This window comes from Centruroides vittatus, unplaced genomic scaffold, assembly GCF_030686945.1.
Source record: "Centruroides vittatus isolate TY-2023 unplaced genomic scaffold, ASM3068694v2 contig_377, whole genome shotgun sequence".
Taxonomy (NCBI): domain Eukaryota; kingdom Metazoa; phylum Arthropoda; class Arachnida; order Scorpiones; family Buthidae; genus Centruroides; species Centruroides vittatus.
Window position 1 is genome coordinate 1227333 of NW_027122198.1, and position 16784 is coordinate 1244116.

The window sequence follows — 16784 nt, forward strand, 5'->3', positions numbered from 1 at the left end:
TAATTCGATCAAAAGTAGTTGACCTCCTTCTCGGAGAGAGGATGGCCAACGACTACTAATTAATATTGATGTATTATTAATATTTGTAAAGTGATCCGTGTAAGACGGGTTGCGATGGCCCCGCACGTGATCGAAGTTTTTAACCTCGACGTCCGAAAGACTTTAGATAAAACATGCTTAAATAAAAAATTTTCGAAAAAATGTCAGAATTATGGCTTTTATGTGATGATAGTGTTTATATTTTTGCATAGACTTCGTGGAAAGTTCTCGTAAATATCGCATTTATAGAAAAATTACTGGGCTGCAATTTGACAAAATCGTAGACCTATAAATTCCAATCTCAAGAAAGGAGTTAGATAAATAAAAGTGGAGACTAGATGGGGAAAGCTTAGGGGCAGGAGGCCCAGATTAACTATATATGAACTTCCATTATAAACCGGAAGTTACTTTATTTGATTTAGATTAGATAGACACGACTCTATTGCTAACAGGAGAAGCATGATGTACAGGGGCCATACCGCCACTAAAAGAATTGAGAATATTGTGACAAAAAATGCAACCCGGCATTGTGACGACGTCACAATAAATAATCGCTCGTTAGAATTAGTTTGGTTTATTTGGTTACCGCAACGCGACACGTCAGAGATCTGCCTGGATCTATGGGATCTACCAGCATCCCTTAAAAGTCCGGAAAAACTTTTATGGAAAGCTGGGCCTTATTTAGGTGTTACTAATGTGAAGAAAACCCGGGAAACTCCACGTGGTCGGCCCGTAGACCGTACCCGAACCCACGACTAACTAACTACCAATGTTCGGTGTTTTACGCACTCGGCTACTGGAGGGCGCTTATTAGAATTAAGAAAGTACCGTTCAGAAATGAAAAAACCCCGAGTTGTATGATGTGGAAAATTAAATACTTATGTACTGTACTTACTATAGACTTTTCACGGGGTAACACTTTCGATTGCACGCGGGCAAGTGCTATATGCTACCTGTGGCAATAATGATATAGAGCGAATTGCATGCGCTATAATCATTGTCGCAGTAATTAAGTGAATATAAAATATATTTATAAATAACATCGCTAGACCAGATATACTATAAGCTAGACTCCAACCAAATGCCGAATTCTATCGGGCTAGATATGGCTAAATACTAAATAAATTATGCAACTAACTTGGCACTAGAGGGAAGCGTTAGGCGCCATCTCTTATTAAATTTAATAAGAGATGGCGCTTCCCTCTAGTGCCAAGTTAGTTGCATAATTTATTTAGTATTTAGCCATATCTAGCCCGATAGAATTCGGCATTTGGTTGGAGTCTATAATATATAATTTTTAAAATTATATTCTTCTTTGTAAAAATTATATTTAGTTTACTTTGTTAAATTTTTGTCAATAGGTGGCGCTACGTGTAAACCGGGCGCTAGATAGAAATTGATTTATAGAAATTTAATCGATTTTTGAAGTGGGACGTACGAAGTTGTATAAATTAGAAGTATGCCGAGTCGAACGGCCTAGGAGTATATAGCGAACAAACATCCTCATTTATATATATTTATAGATGCATGCACTAAGTTATTAATTTTTAAAACAGCTTATTTTTCTCCATTTCTGTACACTTTTAGTAGGTCCAACTCCTTCACTATTTAACAAAGGACACAAACAATTCATGCCATTGTTATTGTATATTTCGTATTGTGTAACTTGGATCCAATTTTCTATTTTATCGAAACATAGTCAAGATTATAACTCTCGTTTTAAAATTATGTTTTTTGATGTCATTTATAACAAATATAATGTCTTAAATATAATAATAAGAAGTATATATACGTATGAACAGCTTACCTGTAAAAAGTACTCATGACATCTACCACTATTTGTATTGCGCTGCAGAAGTTTTACAACTTGGATTCTTATTCTCCATGTTAATTTAAGAAAATTATTTATAAAAATAACGAACAAAACTCCAATCGAGGTTATCCACGTGGTGTTAATATCACGTGATCCAAAGAAGAAATGGCCCTCATTGCCGATTGATGAAATTCCACTGTGGGTGAGGCGAACGATTGCGTACAAACACGACGAAAACGGTAAAGGGGTAGTCGATATCGCTGTAGCCGCACGTTGGTTGGAAATGTTGTGATAGACGTTAAGTAGCCGAAACCTTTTCACAACGACAGTTGTTCGGTTCCGTATCACTTTGGTACAAAAATTCGACTTAAAAGGATCAAATAATTTCGACTTTCGTACCGCCTCTTACGGTTCGTTCTCCTTGTTTTACGCATCCGAGGATCACTTTTCGTACGATGAACTTTACCGACGACGTTATCGTTCCGCCTTTCGTGCCTTTCTTTTTATAAACGATCGACGGTCGCATCTAGCCGGGCCGAGAGCGATTGCGTGGTATTGTAATCGATAGCTTCGGTGTAGCCGATTGCTAAACTTCCGACACCCTGGCAGTTCTTTGCCTATGGTTTTTCGGAGCGCCCGTCGTTTCCAACTGGGAGAATTTCTCCTTTTTGTGAGAATATTTGAATTATGTGGGAAAAAGGAAATTTTAAGAGAAATTGGGAAAGTCCATCTTTATTTTTTGTTGCCGCTAGTAATTTTTTGGCTTTTTCTAATCCGGGAATGGAAGTGCGTGCACGCCGTCTTGGAAATCGGAGAGAAATTGATATTTAATAAATCGTACTTTCGTACTTTAAACTAATTTTAGGTGAGATGAATTATAGAGGGAGTTTTGATTCCTGGGATAAATTTAGAAAATGCTGTTAAAAAACGAGTTCTTCAAAGAGATGCAGTTTTTAGACTCGGAGATTTCGCTCTCTAAAGACTTGTTTTGGAGATTCTATCGATATTCGAAATATGGATACGAAGTAGAGAAATTTAAAACTACCAGAAGGCGAATTTGTTAAATTAATAAATAACTGTGGGAAGAGACCCGAAACAACAGACGGAAACAACAAGGACCGATTTAATTTTAGTGCTGACGCATTCGAAGACCCAAGTCGAAAGGAATCGAAAGTGTTACGAAAATGAAAAAAAGTCATTTACTAGGCGGGTCAACCTTAATCGTTGCAAAGGTGTAGGGTTAAATGTCGATCCATCGTTTGATATTTCTTTTAAAATTTTAATTCTACTAATAAATATAAATAGACACTTATGCGCACCAACTTACGATAAATAATATTTAAATCAAAACGACTTTGAATACAATTTTATTCCAGTTCTTTCTGCCGGCGTAATAATAATCGGCCGCCGTACTATAATGATAAAGTTGCAAGTGGAAAAACAAGAGAGATTTCGTAAAATAATGTGAGAAAAATAGATATTTTAGTAAAAAAGAGGAGATTGGCGACTTGAAGAGCAGTTGCAGTCACGAAGGTAGAATTACCTTCTGTCTTTGGCAGTATTTGCACGCGTCGACAGTAGAAAGAAAAGAAAATGCATTAGGCTTTTGACAGAGATAGGAATTTGCCGATCCGGGGCTACAGAAATTTGCTACCTAGTACAGTAGCCTACTCTCGCGGGATTAGAACACCGGTAACCGGCCAAAGGGTTTAAAAAATGGTAGAGTGGCCACTTTGGCCAATAGTAAGTTATATTAATTTAAAAGCGCAATAACGTGTATGTTTTCTTTCCCTGTCTTCTGTTTTCAAAAATTCGCCAATAATTGGTCGAATATCGGATAGAATTTCCAACGCTTTTGCCTCGTCGATCGATTACGTCACGATTATCGCCCACGCAAATACGACGACGGCTTTGGCATTCTCTCACTCTTTCATCGGCCGCACTTTTTCTCCCTTTTACTTTATTTTTTTAAGTACGGAGACGTGCTTTGAATTAAATTTATTAAAAAGTGGCAACTTGCAATTTCGCCAATCGTACAGATAATTCCGCCACTCTCGTTTTTTCAAGTATTTTCCCACTTGTATTTAGACGTAAACACTGTAATACGATCGAAACTATTTTATTCTTTCTTCGAACGTAATTGATTTTGCCCCCAACAACGCCGCTACCTTAAAATTTTCCGGTGTCGAAAAATACCGAGAAATTTTGCCCTCGATTTCTGGCGCGGCGGAATAAGAACGGAAACGGATTTTTTCCACCGTTCCTTTTCGGTCATCGGCCGGACGGAAAAGAAACGACATTCGGCCAGAGAGCGTTTTGCCCGGCGGAGACGACATCGTACAGACCGCAACTCCATCGAGTACTTTTATTGTACCGTTAAAATATACAAAAGACGGATGCCGAACGAAGGCGCGTGCACGATACACAAATATAAATAATAAGCTCAACCGCAGGAAGGAAAAGGCAGAATGCTCCACGTCTCGTCGGGCAGACACCGGACGACGGAGGGAACGTCGGTGGCGGGAGCGTTCCTTCCGCAAGATAGGGTCAGTTTGGTGTCGATCCGGTAGAACGGCAGGTCCGGGATCAACTTGATCCACGGGTCGTCGGTGGTGTTCGGTCGAAGACATCCTTAAAATAGACGGTCCGATTATCTGCGGTTAGACGGCGGCCGGCGCCCAAGAAGACTTACCTTTGAGTCGGCAGGTGGGTGCTTGGTCTGACCACACCCCGTCCGCCAGACAGACGACGAATTCGGCTCCCGTCAAGGCGTGGCTCTCCGGACAGGAAAAAGAGATTTTGGAAGCCAATCTTCGAGAGGAAGAGTTTCGGGCGGTCAGAGGACTTTCTACCTCCATCTCCGGACAGAAAACGGCTGCGAAAACCACCGAGTTTAAGGAAGCTGACAGGAAGAAGAACGGAATAATTTTCCGCACTTACCCTGGACCAGAATGCGAATTCCTCCGTCGTTGTTGGAGTCTCCGCTTTCCGCGCAAGAATAGATTCCGCTGGCGGATTGATCCACCCCCTTCAGCTGCAGTCGTCGACTTCCGTGTCCGAAGGCGTCGGAATCGCGAGTCTTGGTTATGTTTCCAGTCCGGATCCTCCACTCCACCGCTCCCAGATTGGCCGGACGGATGCAGGTCAACTGCAAGTTCTGACCGGGAAAGACCACCAGAGTTCCGTCCGCGGTCAGTCCTACGGGAATGTCGGAGGTGCCGGGCAGGGGATGGTAGTCGACGGCGGGACGGTCCGTACCTGAAAAAACGTAATTCGACGTAACGCCGGCAAACGTTAGAAGCGGCAGCCACTTTTTATATCCTAGACTTTTTAATTCCTGCGGTTAACGAGTTACTTACAGTTGGAGAATTGGGGTCGGACGCAATTGCCGGACTTTTGGTCGAAGCGAAGGTCCGGAGGACAGGATTGAATTTGGAAAGTCTTCTCCGTACAGTTAAAATATTGCTGGCAATCGAAGGGGTGAGGGTGACGACCCGTCCCGGAGGACTGACAAAAGGCCTCGACGTTCCCCACGTCTGGAAGTACGAATTCGTCTTAGAAAGAGAAAAAGAAACCGTATTTTCCGTCGCTCCACTCACTTTCCACGTCTTCCTCGTCGGCCAACTTCCGACAGGAGGGAGGTCGGGCGGACCAATCCCCGCCTAGGCAGACGATTCTTCCCGGACCGGACAAAACGTACCTTCCGACGTGGGAACATCTGAACACCAACTCCTCCCCTCGCTCGACTCTTCGGGTCTTGGGCGTCAGGGGTCTGGACTGATAGGCCACCACCAGTTCGGGGTCCCAACGAGGGACCACGGTGCAAAAGTCTTCCTCCTCCGAAGCGTCTGAAAAAGGGAAAATAATTGATTAGCGTCTTCCCGTTTTCCGGAGAATTTCCCATCCCCGGCCGCACCTACCACAAAAAAGCGGCTTTTCCTGCCCAATGTCATCGTCCCTCTCCCACTGGTCGGCCGGCGCGAAATCGCTAATTCGAAGAAGAGAGAGACGGAGAAGGAAATTCGATAGGAGACGTTGCGTCACCGCGCGCGCCGCTTCGAGGAAAACTCCGACCGATTCCTATATTTAGCGGGAAACGAGATACCGAGGCTCCGGTTACGACCCGTTTAACCCCGTCGACACCGCCGGACGGCGCAGAGTCGGATTCCGTAACGGGAAAAATGTCTACGCTTTTACAGACGGAGTAACCGCGTCCGTCAATATTTCATTCAACGCAAACGGGCGCATTTAAATGTTCGGCATAAAGGCAACGGAATAATGGAATTTCCTTTCGAGTAACGTATTCGAACTCGGATCGCCTTTTTTTCTGTCGAGATACAAACGTAAATACGTAGGCAATCAATAATACGAATTGCCCGAGTAGCGATGCGAACGTTTACATTCATTAAATACTTTCTCCCCACGGGTCTATTCGTGCCCGTTTATACCACGTAAAAGCAGCACTACCGCGCGGCATAAATCTAGGTTACCTCTACAATACGGAATATTAAGGGAGGCGCGGGTAGGCCATAGGCAGTTTATAGAAACAGTTATAAATATCCTGTAAGGGTACGGGACGAGTAACCGACAGAAAATTTAATATTATGCCGATTATTAACCTTCTCGACGTAAATAACCGCAGATGTCTCCTTCCCCATAGCGTACTGTACACTCCGAAGCGGGAGCGGAAAGTAGGCTAGGGGACAAAAGACGTCTTTGTGCGGTTCGGTCGTCCGCTTATCGGGTAGCGAAAAACGGGATCGAAGTTCGCCGGTCTTTTCGCCTTTTACGCTTATCGAATATTTTTATCCGACCGGCAATTCGCGCGCGCTCCTCCTCTCTTTCCGTTTTCCAACTCCGCCCAGCGCCGTGCTCGTCCGAGACGAAGAGACGGAGTGTCACCGCCTACGAATTTACTGCCAGTAAAGAAGCGCGCAATCCCGGCCGTTGGCTCACCTTCCCGTACTCGGAGCTAATTCTAGAGGAAAGAAACCACCGGAAACCGTCCTCGGTTTGGTAATAATATTCGTAGTACTCGTCGGCCGGTGTGATGTATCGGAAGAACACCCGGGGGCGGTAAACGATCGATTCTGGGATTTCTACCGGCCTACGCGGTTAATACGGCGGGTCGGGTTACCGACTACCGCGGTAAATCCTCGGCGGCCTTTTTTCCCTCCTCTCCGCCAGTAAAAGCGCGTAAAAGTATTTATGTCGCAATTTACCGAGCGGGCCACGGCAACGGGTCGAGAAAAGTGAAAATAATGAATAAAGAACGCCCAAAATAATCGGAAAGGCCGTATCTACCAAACTCACGAAAGTTATCCGTCCCCTTTTATTGTAAATAAAAGAGACCGTTTCTACGAGTGGCAAAAAAGAACGTCGATGGTAGAATCGCTTTTTTCTCACACAACCGGGATTTTTTATAAAATCTAAATATTTTAACGGTATAATCTAAGTCAACGTTTAAATTCTATCTACCGACCGAGTTTATAATTTCTCTCCTTCTTTAAGTAATTTCCTTCTTCCTATTAAATAAAGGCGACCGGATCGGAGTGTCATTTCCTGCCTTTACGCCGTTCTCGTAAATGGTTGTACGGAAGGTCGGCAAGTTTCTTTTATATCAATTCTATAAATCGTTCTCGCCTACCGTCGGCTTATCTACGTTATTTCGGTCGGAGCGTGGCCGTAAACGTAATTCTTAACGTTAATAACCCGGTAAGTTCTTTCCGTTTTCCTCCCGACAGACGAATACGGTTCGTTTGGAAACATAGGCGGGAGAAATTACTGGAGAAGAGCCATCTGCGGCTTTGCCGATTTTCGTTAGTGCGGATTGTGGCCTCCACCCTCTTCCATTGCCGAAGTCCTTTCGTCCTTTAAAAAAGGGCAGAAAGAATTCTCCAAAAGGGCCGCCACCACCCGGAAAGTGATCGGAAAAAGACCGAGCAGGGACGGGAAATTCTCTCCGGGAACGTCGGCAGCTTTCCTAGCGCGCGGCTTTTCTAAAAGCCAAAGAAACCCGTACCCCTAATATCGTAGAAGTGGTGTCGCCGTACGGGGCCGCATCCCCCGTTGGACGAAACTTGTTGCCGCAAACTGTGCCTGGCATACATTTTGCCACATCAGAAACATTGGGCAGAAAAATGTCTTTCGCAGTTGGTAGAAGACGGGTCGAGTTTCTTATCTTACGCCCGTCCATCTTTACCGTTGACGACTTTTCGGAACCATCTTTTGTCTGTTTGGAAACCGAAAGTAAACCGAACGCGAGTATTTTCGAGAATTCCCGGCACACAATATTGCTTCTACTGCAAATGAGCTGAAATATATTTCTAGTCGTCTCGAATAAATATTTTGGATTAGTTATTTAAACTTCTCCCGTCTGTCGACGACAATATTAATCCCGAAAGGTCATTATAGAATTCTTTCGAAAGACCCGGGAAAGATCCTTAATTTGTCGGCGGTGGCCGGACCTATTTCCGTAATCCGGACGGGCGACGTAAACTCGGTAAGTGGCCGCGAAGAGTATTTTCCGGTGTTTCTGCCGGTAAACAATATATTATTGACGGTCTCGATCGTCGAATATAGACAGGGCGGTGTTTATCCACCCGACTAAGGCTTTCGATGGCGTAGATATCGAGATATTAAACGAAAAATTGTTTAAATTCGGATTAAGAGGAGTGCCATTGGAGTGGCTAATATCCTTTATTTATCCAATCGTACGTATTACGTAAAGGTAAATAATTCGACGTGTAAATCTTTTCGAGCGAACATAGAACACCCTTTGCTATTTAATATTTATATAAACGATATTATAGAAACTATTCCCGAAAGTAATATTATATTGTATGCAGACGATATTGTTAAACCTATGCAGATCGGAATCCTCGAGTAATTGAAGATAATATAAGTTTATTACTGGCTAACTTAAGTAAATATATGGAAAATCATAAGTTTAAAATAAATGAGAACAAAACAAAATATATCTGTTTGGCAAACGAAAACAAAAAAGTCAATTTAGATGATATACGGGTAAGAATTAATAATAAACGCATTGAAAGAGTTAATACCATAAAACGTTTAGGAATGGAAATAGATGATAATCTACGATGGAACAATTACTTAAATAGTCTAACACGGTCTTTATCTAGATTTATTGGAACACTTAAAAGAATAATGAGATATATAAATTTTCAAACCGTTTTTCGTATATATCACGCTTGTAAACTAAGATATGTTATTTCCGTACGGGGTACAGCCACTTATTTTGTATCGAATATGTTGCCAGTCATAGAAAATAACTTGATTAGAACATTACACAAGTTACTTTATAATTCTTCCGTCACCTCGTATTATAACCAGCTCTATATTGACAAAGTACGAGTTGTATATAAAAACAAGTTCTTTTAAACATTTTTAAATTAATAAAGGTTAGCGAGAAAGAATCTTTTTTAGGTAATTTGCTAACAAAATACTTTAGATCAGGGTGTCCAACCTTTGTTTCTCTGGGCCACATTGGAAGAAGTCAAGGCCCAATCCTTAAATATACAAGTATATTTAAGGATTAACGTGTCTAGATTATTGTAATAAGTATTAAAACTTTATTACGAAAAAGGATATTTTAAAATTACTTCTACAGACACTTTCAATTTTTACTTAGAAATAGATAAATTCATTTATTATAAAGGAGACAAACAAAAATTTATTTTAAAAACACAAATATTTGTTTCCTTTGGGTCTCTAATTAATAAAAAACGACGAAACACCATTTTAAAGTGCATTTTTACTCGACTAATATAATTATAAATAATATGTAGCCCAAAAAGTAGCCAATGTTTCAAATGATATTCTTTACGCCAAACTAAAAAAAGATAGCCAAATTTGGTTCAAAGTAGCCAAATCTTGACACGCTGGAAGAAATACTAAATAAAGCTAGAGTTGGGACTCAAAGGATTATAGACTCAAATGCGGGGAAAGGAGAGAAAGGACAAAAGATAAAGAAGTGAGGAAGGTTGGAAAATTAAGGGTCAATATTTGCATAACAGAAGGTCTGCTTAACCTTTCTCACTACTTTTCATCTTTTGGCCTTTCTCTTCTTTCCCCGAATTTGGGTCTCTAATCCTTTGAGTCACAACTCCAGCTTTATTTAGTATTCCTTCCTCATTCACACATTTCCAAGTATTTGAAAATATTTTCTTTTCACTCAAAAATAAAATATGTATAAAGATTTACGGCTTTGTGAAACTTCTTTTTTGAGTTTATGCCGTTGAAATAAATAAAATAAAATAAAACAATTTGTTGGTTTTGTTTACATGTTTATTGGGCCGCGGGTTGGACACCTCTGCTTTAGACCCTCTAACTACAATTATCGATGGAAAAATAATTTGATTCTACCAAAAAGTTAAGCGCCGTTTTGGCCGAAACTCGCCGATTTATCAGTTCGTATATAACTGGAATGCTTTAAAAGAGGATTATAAAAATTCGAGAACTTACGGGCGATTTAAACGAGTTGTTAAAAAATTGAATCGTGTTTAGTCTTGAGTTGTGGGGTTTTTCTTTTTTGTTGTTGTTTCTCTGTGTTTTATATATGTATTTATTTTGGAAAAGGCCAACGGCCGTAGCATCGTTTAAGATTAAAGATTAAAAATAAACCCGCATATCGCCCCGTTGTTAGTAGTTATTACAATTCGTTGGGCGCATCATTTAAGTGTCGGATCGGTTCCGACGAAATATAAATATTTTCAAACCTATATTTTCAAGTTTCTTCCACCCTCTCACTAGTCGGAAAACAAGTCCTTTTCTGTACTTTAACGCGATTTAGTAGTCAGCATTACCGAATTCTATTCCGAAATACCGATTGTCGACGGGGTCGGGCCAAGGAATAGTACCCGGCCGGCAACGGCAGCCAGTCCGTTCTACTTAAAGAATTCCCTTAGGTAGAATCTCCTAGCTCCGTCCGTCTCGAGTCCGGAGCCGAGATTGCGGAACTTGGTAGACCGAGAAAGACCGAAAAGACGAAGAAACGACTCGAATAGAAAACGGCAAAGCCACTGAGGCTACGTATCGTTTCTACGCGTAGCGGGGCGACAACGATTCAAGTTCAAAAGTCAAGCGTGGGTCTGGCAAACCGTGGTGGCGCTCTCCCTAGAATTTTATTCGGGAATAAGGGAAACGACGAAAAATACCGATTATTATCTAGGAAAATTTGTTTCCGAACGTCCGGGCCAAAGCGGACCAAGGACGACAAAGGCCGACGACGGTGGAGCGGGTAATTTTACTCGATTTCTTTATTATCCGACGTTTTCTCGGTAGAACTCGGCCTTTTCTATCAGATTTCCGATTACCTAGTCAGTAGTCTGTACGAATCCGCCAATTTAGATAAGAACTAGGCGGGAACGATCGATCGATTAATTGATACAAGAATGTTAAGAACATTTATATAAAAACGCTCTAGGTTTTCGCGCAGCGACGGCACCAGATCGTTTCGTCCCCTACTTCTAAAGGAGGCGTAAGTACGGGTAAAAGATAAGTAACTCGGCCAAAATTCGACCGATAATACGCGAAGTGGCCAACGATTTTTAACCAGGAAAACGTGCGTAAAAAATAGATATAATTTACCAAGGGCGTCGCCAGAGGGGGGCACAGGGGCAGTTGCCCCTCCCTAGACATGCGAAAAAATTATTTAAATGCTAAGTCATTTATTGCCCGATTTATAATTCCCGCGCGAAAAACCCAAGAAGATTATGTTTTAATTAAAATAATCTTCTTAAGCTTCTTAAAATTTATGAATCGTTTTTATTTTACCTACATACAATTCATATCCTCTATCAATTTATATCATCTTGCCCCCCCCTGGCCCATTGGCTGGCGACGCCCTTGTAATTTACGTTAACGGTACACGTTATATGTTAAACGGTTAAACAGTTTTAATTAAAGTTAAATAAAACGGTGGAGAATAAATATATACCCGAAGACGTGGATGGAAAAGGCGGTTGGCTAACAAATAAAAGTGGCCGTGGTTTATAATATAAGATTACACATCCTGTAAAGACGGGGAGAGCGAGAAGAGACGGCGCATTTTACGTTAATAAAGAAAAGTCCGTCGGAAACGACGGGCGTAGACGATTACCGTCTTTATTGGACGAAAGCGTCCAATTACTCGTCCACGAATCTTCCCCTATCTACAGTCGTTTTCCCGGACCTATCACGTTACGTCACCTTACGCAACTTCTTTACTTCGTAATTTGACCCCTTTCGCTTATTTCCGTACGTTAATAAAAAGGAAAACCATTTACTCAATTTTAACAATTTTGACTTTGAAATTTAAAGTGCCTTTTAAGCTACTCTCATGGCCGCTAACGACCAATTAACGAATGATTCTTCTTGTTGTTTCTCTGCCCACCCAAGATTTTTATCTAAGAAAACGTCCGCTTTCTTCCTGGTAAATGAAATCTCGGGTGCCGAGAAGTGCGCAGAAACGATACTATTTATTCCTTCCGACTTGGAATACGTATTGGTTTACCCGACCGCGTTTTAATAAAAAGTCCTTACTCGAATATTTTTAACTTTTCGGCTAATCCCGCCTCCTTTGGGTACTTCCGCATCCGTCGCCGCGGTAAAATTCGATTTTCGTCCAGGACATCCGTCGGCGGACGGCATTAGCCCCTCTGTAATTTCTAAGTATTTAAAAAGTCAAATGCGCCCGCCGTCGCGACGTCGGTAACGGATGCCACGGCCGAGTAAGACGTCCCTATGCCCGGGTAAAATCGATTTAACTTACCCGTAGAACGTCGAAAAACTTGAAAATATAAAATGCGTGGCCTGGCTTCCGTCCGGACGGATTCTTTTCCGTTACGCTTCTCTTTTATAAATTACAACTTGCAGCTAGAGACCAATCCTTTCTATTTGTGTAATCAGGCTAATCCCCGCCGTCCAGCATTTTCGCCTTCTACCCGAAGTATCAACCCACAAACCAATATAAAGGCTTTAAAAATTCTAGTAATTCCCGTTTCGTATTGAATGATATTTTCGAAAATATACATTTCTTTATTTGGTTATTTATTTATCGGGATATCGTCCGGCTGTTTAAATACGTCTTACACTCCTAACTGCAATCTACGTACTTTACGGTATTACCAGTCGATTCCGAGCCACGTGTTGTGGCTGGAAAATGGCCGAAAAGGTATTTGTGCAAAATCTGCGACTTTCTCTGGAAAATTGAAAACAAAAAAGAAATAATAATAGCCAATGGCGGAAATTTACTTTTTACTACCGTTCTGTTTGAAGGACGAAATCTGTATAATTCTCGTGGCGCTTACTTGTTTAGAGAAGCGCGGGTTTGTAACGGTAACGTCCTATACAGAAAACCGAAACTCTTAGATTCGAATCCGGAAACGGAAATCATAAAAGTCCTCGGAACGCGACGTTTCGAGATCTCATCGATTCCCAGGAAGTACTCGTTTATCCGGTACTTGCCGAAACAAATGGGCAAACGAAATAATATAAATTAATTAACGGAATAACGTAAACGAACTTACTTGTAAGGGAATGGAACCATCGGTTCCCTTGGCATTGATCGGACTGATTTAACAGACAGGCCAGCGACTCTCGGTGAAGATTCGACGTCTTCTCCGCTTCCGACCTGACCTCTCTCATCTTCTCGTCCAGAGAACGTTCGAAATGACGCGTGACGTCTTCCCGATGGCGAAAGACTCTCTTTTCCAGATTCTTGTACTCTCTGTCTACGTGTTTGGCCACCCAATTTTTGGCTTCGACTATCTTTGCGTCCCATCCGTCTAGTTTCCGGTCGAGGTCTTCCGTTCGACCGTTTAGTTTATGAACTTGGACGAACAGACGATCGATCTTCTCGTCCTGTCGTGCCTGATCTTCGGCGCTACCCGTTTTACTCAGTGCGCTTTCTATCTTCCGCAACCTGTTGTAGTAAACGTCCCATTCCGGCAACGAGCCCTCCACCCGATTCAGTCTCAGATCCATTTCCGAGATGTTGTTCTGTTGATCGTCGTACAAAATTTTCAGATTCAAGAGATTCAGATCCTCCAGTTCCCTTTTGGTTTCCGACCATTCTCTGCTCGTCTTTAGCTGCAGTTCTTTCAGATCTTCGTTCAGTCGGCCCAAACTTTGTCTGGCTTCCGAAACGTCTTCCTGTCGGTCCCATAACCGACTCAGTTGCAAAGAAGCGTTGGTTTGCGCACCCCGAAGGAACTTGACGTTTTCGCCCAACTCTTCCACTCGACCGTCTAGAATTTCCACTTTCCGGCGCAGTTCGTCCACTTCCGACTGCGAATCGTTCTTCCACTGGCGCCACCATTCCGAAGATCGCGCCCCGTCTTTTTCCAGCTCGGACAGACGGGAGAGAACCGCGGAAATTTCGTCCAGGTAAGTAGAGTTGACCTCCGACACGTATTCTTTGGTCGCTTCCGAATCGGCCGTGATTTCGGCCAAGAGTTGGGCGGTACGGTCGAGGCTTTTTCTCATTTCGGCCATTTCTTTCTTCCAGGACGGCTCCAATTGGCTTTCGGACCGATTTTCGCCAGTCCAGTCTTGTGCTTTGGACACGTTGACCGGAGAAGTGGCGTTGCTCCGTCGGTCTTCCAGCTGATATTCCAACATCTTCAGTTCCTCTTCCGTCGTCTTTCCGTCGTCGCTCCGAGTGGCGTCGGCCAATTTAATCTCTATTATTTTCTCTATTAAATTGACCGTCTCGTCAGTTATGTTGGAGCGCATGCTGTTCATTTCGCCGCGCAGATCGTCTACGTTGTCTTTCAAATTATTAGTTTCGTTCAGCTCTTTTTCCAACCAACGGATGTGAGCCTCCAGGTTCTTTAGAAGGGTCTTTCCGTTTTCCATTTCCGATTTCAGGCCGTTCCTCTCTTCCAGCAGAAGCGACAGTCGAGAGGTCAAGTCGTTGGTGGGTTGACTCAGATTGTCCAGTCGAAGGCGAATGTCTTCCACCAGCGACGTCCAGGACCCGGTCTCGCTCAGTCGACTGTCCATCTTTTCCAAGCGCTCCGTCAACGAGCGTCGGTGTTTCTTCTCGCTCTCCAGCTCCATCTTCAGCAGATTTTTCTGATTTTTCAGAGCGAGGATCTGTTCGCTCAACTCTCTGACGGCTTCCTTCTCCTCGTCGATCAGTCTCATCAAAGAAGTAACGTTCTCTTCCGACTGGGAACCGGAGCCGGAGTCGGCTCGATCGGCCATCAGCAAGTTCTCCGGCCGCAGCCGGCGCATCTCTTTCACTCGCCTGTCCAGAAAAGCCACGTCCAGTTCGGCTTTGGTTTTGAATTCTCCCAATTCGGACAAGAGTTGCAGACAGTGTTTCATCTGCAGCTCCAGCGTGCTCACTTTCTTCTCCAAGTGGCAAGCGGCGGCGGTTTGGTTGCACCGGCTCCTCTCGCCTTCCGTCCGACCGGCCGCCGTCAGCGTCAGTCCCAAGAGCAGCAGCGCCAACTCGACTCTTCTCATGTCCGATCTTCGGATCTCTGACGCACCACCCGTCTTCCCGGGTAAGACGATCCGCCGCAGATACAAAGCGGGCGTTGTGCGGCCGAGTGGACGGACGTAAAAAGCTTGCCCGGATGAGGTCGACGGCGACCCGATAAGCCTCTTCTCGACCACCCGCGCCGCTTTCGCAACCTCCATTGCGAAAGCGCCTCTTCCCTCCATTTGCCACGGTTGCGACGGCCAGTGCCAGCAACGGGCGCTTTCCATCGGAAAGCTCTTTGTACACCCCGTTCGACGAGAGCCAACGCCGAGTTGGCCAATCGCCAGGAGAAGAGCCCTTCGACGGTTTCCGCACTCTGCTTTTAACCAAACACTTTTCTAATCAATATCTCGGCTCTGTAAACTAGTTAATTAATAAGAAAGAAATCTTTGACAAAACGCATGGAAACAATTAACGTGGAATCTTCCACGCCTATAGACTAATCGAGAGTCTACTGGTAGATAATTTCCGTTTTTTTCTAGAGATTTCCTCCGAAAGCAAAAACTTTCCTGGATTTGACGTTATTTTACTTAAGCCATATCGAAATATTCTTTAGTGTGTTTTAACGTAATACGTAAGCCGACACTCAATCGTCGTCTCGATATAAATCCAGCGTCCGGTTGCGTAACTTTTCCAGCCGAAAATGTTAATCGACGGTGGCGGCGCCAAGTAAAACAGTAAAATTTTACGACAATTTAGACTACGGTCGAGCTTTTCTTTAGCTGTTGGTAAACATAAGCTTGGCGCTTAAAGGCGAAATGTAAGGTAAATACGAGTAAAAGTCTTGCCAGTGCCGCTTCTCAGCGCCGAGCTTATCTTTACCAAAGAAAAACAGCTACAGAAGAGCTCGACCGTAGTCTAAATTGTCATAAACTTTTACTTGACCCTGTTTTTTTTTACATCTCGTGTTTCTGTTCGTACTTATGCCCGAGAAGCAAAGACACCTTAGCGCAGAGTTAAAATTGTGTGTGGCGCCATCTGTTACCGGGTATATTAAAAATAACTTTTATATTATTATTATTATAATAAAAGCAAACGTGTTTTAATTTTGAGAGTTTAGACGAGTTTTACTTTTCTGGCTGTTACGTATACATGACGAATTTGTTCCTTGTATATAAAGGGTATTGATGATATTAAATTTCGGCGGTATACGGTCTGAGGGATTGGAAGATTGAAAGCAGTCGTATGTCGTAACTCGAGAGGGGTCGGACTTAGCGAAGATTTTCCTCGTTATCGGCATTTACGAATTTTTATAAAACCCTCCACCCTCAAAATTAAGTGTTTTGCCGTTTTATAATAATTAAAAATATAAATTTTTACTAACAAAATCTCATAACAGATGGCGCCATACACAATGTAATTTATTTATTATTTTTATTTTTTTATAAAGACACTGTGGCCATTAGGCCTTTTTCAAGTGTGTATAGACAATAAATA

At 42.8% G+C, this 16784-nt stretch overlaps 1 protein-coding gene across 1 annotated transcript; it reads right to left on the bottom strand.

Moving 5' to 3' along the window:
• Positions 1–4203: 4203 nt before the first annotated feature.
• On the bottom strand, positions 4204–15517 carry LOC136975628 (myosin-11-like). Its single transcript, XM_067270698.1, has 6 exons — positions 13384–15517; positions 5452–5700; positions 5212–5388; positions 4793–5110; positions 4545–4727; positions 4204–4483 (listed from the first exon to the last, which is right to left on the bottom strand). Exons 1-6 carry the CDS (start codon positions 15503–15505, stop codon positions 4296–4298), a joined length of 3237 nt encoding a protein of 1078 aa, XP_067126799.1. The 5' UTR covers positions 15506–15517; the 3' UTR covers positions 4204–4295.
• Between the last annotated feature and the right edge of the window lie 1267 nt (positions 15518–16784).

Excerpts from the sequence above, each read along its gene's own strand:
- LOC136975628 (XM_067270698.1), bottom strand. The coding sequence starts at position 15,505 with ATGGAGGTTGCGAAAGCGGCGCGGGTGGTCGAGAAGAGGCTTATCGGG. Across the intron at positions 5,389-5,451 it reads CGACGAGGAAGACGTGGAAA|ACGTGGGGAACGTCGAGGCC; the intron begins GTGAGTGGAGCG and ends TCGTACTTCCAG. Across the intron at positions 4,484-4,544 it reads ACCCACCTGCCGACTCAAAG|GATGTCTTCGACCGAACACC; the intron begins GTAAGTCTTCTT and ends GTCTATTTTAAG.